The sequence below is a fragment of the Apteryx rowi genome, unplaced genomic scaffold (genome assembly GCF_003343035.1).
Source record: "Apteryx rowi isolate R43461 unplaced genomic scaffold, aptRow1 scaffold_5, whole genome shotgun sequence".
Lineage (NCBI taxonomy): Eukaryota > Metazoa > Chordata > Aves > Apterygiformes > Apterygidae > Apteryx > Apteryx rowi.
Window position 1 is genome coordinate 3,429,152 of NW_020450760.1, and position 4,465 is coordinate 3,433,616.

The following is a 4,465-nucleotide window of genomic DNA, read 5'->3' on the forward strand; positions in this document are numbered from 1 at the left end:
GGCCCCCGCCCCGCAGCGGCCTGCCGCGGGAGCGAAACCCTCCTCTTCCTCACGAGGGGCCAGCACGGACGCCACTGGCGGGACAGATGGACGGACGCCGGTCGTGCCAAAGCCGCCGTGAACGAGTAACGCATCCCCACCGCACACCCCTCCGGTCCGCTCTCCGTGACGGCTGTTGATAGCACCCTACGTGCATTTCCCGCCTATGCTTTTCATCAGTCTGGCTAAAGCTGCGGGAGAACGCAGCCGAGGGATGGAAAGCTGATTAAAATTCGTAAGAACTGGGTTGGCGAATTCCCAGGCTTTTGAAAACTCTCAGGTTGAGTTTCTAAAAAAAAGCAAGTACTGACAGTCTCTCTTATTAGAAGGATAAACTGTATTGGATTGAAATAGCAATGCACTAGCTGAAGGATGGGATTCTAATTGTTTCCAGGAAAAAAAAAAAAAAGGCCTCAAAAAGCTCAACTTCCCCTGCCAAAAGCTGACAATCCAGGCAGAAAATGTTGCCTTGGCATTTATATGTGAGGAAATGTATCAGAGCAGTGACACACATTCTATCTAGTGTTGCCGTCTGTGACACATATACCTATAAAGAAGAGGAAACTGTTACTGAGACTGCTGCGAAGAAATGGGATTCAGGGGACTAGGGTTCCTCTCCTGGCTCTATCACAAGTTTTATGCATATGTCTCCACTGTGTGCTGCCGTTCAGAAAGAAAGTCTTAGAAAGAAAGTAAGAGTTAGCATATAGCAAAAGCAAATGCAGTTTATCTACTTCTAATTTAGGCAATATGCCATTAACTCTCCTCACTGGCCTGAAACACCAAACCAGCGAGTTTATTCACTTTTTTATTTACTGTTACAGTACTGGGTTAGAAGTTAAAACAACTGTCTGCCTCTCTGCCTGATTTGCTTCAGTTCCTGTCATAATTTCTTCAGTGGCAAAACTTGTCTAGGAGATCCTCCCCAAAAAGGGAGAGCGGTGACGTATGGCCAAGTGTGGTGACCTCCTCTCAACATCATACCTCGATTTGGAGGAGATATGTCTGTCTTCTTCTCTGCTAAATGGTATTTCCTTGCCATTGCCCTTGTCTCTCCTGTCTCTCAGGGACCTGGTTCTGCTGAGAACCTGCAGTTTCTTCACATGCTGGGAGGAGACTGGTTGGATAAGGTAAGTAAAATTGCACAGGGTTTGTTCTAGGCATGAGTGAGCAGTGTGGCCACTTAGTCCTGCAAAGTGTCCCTCCTTCCTTGGTCCTTGCCTCACTCCAAATAACACAGTGCCATCACCTCTCTCCTGGCTCACTCATAACGTACATACTGCTCAGACCACTTCTTCCGAAGCCAGCCCTGCAAATAAGCCTGTGTGAAACCTCTCTGAGCAACTACCCTTAAATGCCGAGGCTTGCAGGACAGAGATTATCAGAGATTATAGCAGAGCAGCTCTCATCTAGAGCATGACTGGTGGTTCCCAGGACTACTATAACAGAAATAATGAGCATAAGCAATCGATCATAAATAGCGTCCTTCCCAAAAGCGTGCAGAAAATTTCCCTTTCTCTTCACATCTCTTCAGTGTCCCCAGAGCAATGTGTGAGACAGAGTCTGAGGAGCAGTGCAAGAGTGGAATACAGCTGTTCTGTAAAACAGGAAAAATGAATCCTGAATTCATCAGGAACTACACAGACATAAGAGTTTTGGAAGTGAGTGCAGAGCCCATGGTCTAGTGGTATACATCACTTAGTCAGCAGACAAAATCTGTTTAAAATAATCTAGAAGATCTCAGGCTTTCTGTTCTTTTTCATGCTGTATAGGCTAGAGTCCAATCCCAGGCAAATCTTTCAATAGTTAAATTTCCTTTGTTGCTTTTTAACCTTGATAGCTTTAATTACTGTCCTTATTTTCAAATCAAGTATACATCTGTGTCATATTAATAAATATTCATTGTCACTGGAGAGCTATTAAATGCATTTTTACCTGTGTTTCCAAGGGAATAGATGCCAGCTGAATGTAGTATTATTTAATTTCAGCATGTCCTCAGCACCACAATAATCAAGACCTGTTAGAGAAGACTCATAGATAAATAAAAATAATAATGATGGATTATTTATTTGCTTTCTAGTAGCACTTAAGGATTCCTGCCAAATTCTTGGATCTGTTGTGCAAGGCGTCTTACAGGCAATAGCACAAAAGGTAGCGTCATCTTGATAGAGCTGACACATTAAAAGGGAAACACAATAAAGTGCTGCAGAAAAGATGTAAGAGTAAGTGGTAATTTCAGTGTCCTTTATTTTCTTTGGAGAAATTGTGCAAACAAAAGAGGGAAGAGGAGGTAAAGGGAAAAGAGATGAAAGGTGAGCATAAGAGAGACAAGGATCAGCTCTTAACAAAAAAAGCTGGAAAGACTCCACAGAGTAGAGTCTTCCTCTGTATTTGGAGCCAGTATCTGTCCCCTGCTCAGATCTTCTCAGTAGATCCAGCATAATCTGTTGTGGGACACTGCTGGTGCCTCAGACATTGGAGACTCTCCACTGTCTGCTTATAGTTCACAGTGCTGTAATCTTTTAAAGAACGGAGCAGGGATGAGGCTTAACTGAATAAAATCCATTTGAAAAGACTTAGAAGAAAGCTGTTCTTTAATATTTTTACAATGAGTATGTACTGGAGGAATAACTTACCCTGCACCAGTCCAGTGAGGGTGATAGAATGGGGCAGAGAGTTCAAGAATCCCATCTGGACCTCAGTACTGGAGTACCATAGATAGGAAGCAAATACTATAGATGGATCAAAGAGGAGAAGGAGGGTTGGAGCATGAGAAATGAGCATGGTGGTGTTTCCAGTGTCAAGGAGAGCAGGAAGGAATGGAGTTAAAGAGGAAGGATGCAAGTCAGAAGTTCAGTGTTAGAAGAAAATGGTCTACTAGCAGAATTAGCTGACCAGCACAGATTGTTTCTAAAGATATTCTTTAGACTGATACAAACTGTGTAGGATGAAGTCTCGGGTACTTTCCTACGCACTGGTGCTTGATCTTCTTCATAGCCATTAGGCATTAGAATAGCCCCTGGCCACTAGTGCACCCCCTGACAGCTTCTGGTACGGTTTGGGAGTCAGGATGTGCCAGAGACCATTCCCAGTATGCAACTTGCATGTGATCAACATAATTTGAAGGGCGAGAGAGCTCAGTAGACAGAGCTGTTGTGTGCCAGTTGGCCTCGGTGCCAGGGAAAGGTCCTGGACATATTTAATTTGTTAGCAGAGACGTAGCCTTAGTGTCTTGAGGAGGGGAGAAACAGTACCAGTCCTTGCAAATACAGGGAGGTGCCACTGCTGAGCGCTGTGTTCTGCCAGAAGCTCTGGTGGCCTCTGCCTGACCGAACCTGGAGGAGGATTTGAGAGCAGCTCCTCAAATGGGATTATAAATAGCTTTGACTTTGTCCACTCCAGAGCCTGCTGAGATAGCAGAGCAGGACAAAGCCAGGGAATGCTTCAGGGCTTGAAGCGGAAATACCTGAATCAGTACTTCCAGTTTCATTGAGCACACATTGCTACCAGTTCAGAGACAAAGCACTCCTACCTCGCACAGACTCATGTATGGACACACATGGGCACAGTGACAGGCAGGATTTGTCAGCACATTTCACACAGAGGTTTTATGTGAGAAGGGAAGATGTAGACAGTTTTCTGAGCCCACTAGCTTTGACCTCTTATTTTCAGTTAGCTTATTTTCTTATTTGCTTGTGATAGCAGGGAACCAATTATGGGAAATATACCCACCCAGAGGAGCCTCTGTCTTTCAGAGGAAGGCAAATCCCTCCACAGCTGGGATGGGAGAAAAGGATCCTTCCTTACCCCAGCTAGTTTGGAGTTCAGTCACCTAATTTTCAGTTTTCTGAGCCTCCCCGACTCACATTAACTGCTGTTAAGGCTGTGATTCTAGAGCAAGAAACCAAGCTAGTTCATAGGGAGTAAAATAGAGTAAAGGGACCTGTGTTGGATGTGAGTGTCACCTGGGGGTGGCCTCCAAATGTTACTGTGAGACAGATGGTTATTAATTACAAATCATGTCAGAAAGTGTCCTGCGAAGCAGACCAAAGCATTGGCATGGACAGCAAGATGGAGCAACTCTGAAATGGTCCTACTGAGATGCTGGCAGGATTCAAGTGTCCCAGTGTAGGCAGCTCCACCACTCCACTGGTGCCTCTCTTGTCCCTGATACCACTAAAGAAATGACTAAGAGCATACACAGTACCTCCAAGAGGAATTGTTACTCCTCCTCTGGCAGTGCTTCTTTTGTCCCCGAGTCTAAGAAAACACAGGATCTCACAATTTGTATATGAAAAAATGTAAGGAGTAAAAGAGGAGCAAATGAGAGAAGGCCCAACAGTCCTGACTAAGCAGATACAGCACATTATTCTGCTCTCACTCAGCAGAAAGAAGGCTAGTTGCAATGTTTCTGCCTGTCTATATT

At 44.6% G+C, this 4,465-nt stretch overlaps 1 protein-coding gene across 1 annotated transcript in view; it reads right to left on the reverse strand.

The window, feature by feature from the left end:
* Positions 1-3,040, reverse strand: part of LOC112972641 (extracellular tyrosine-protein kinase PKDCC-like) — an 11,415-nt gene extending 8,375 nt beyond the window's left edge. The window contains exon 1 of the mRNA XM_026079448.1: positions 3,011-3,040. Coding sequence (XP_025935233.1) covers positions 3,011-3,040 — 30 coding nt within the window. The remainder of the gene's footprint in view (positions 1-3,010) is intronic.
* Between the last annotated feature and the right edge of the window lie 1,425 nt (positions 3,041-4,465).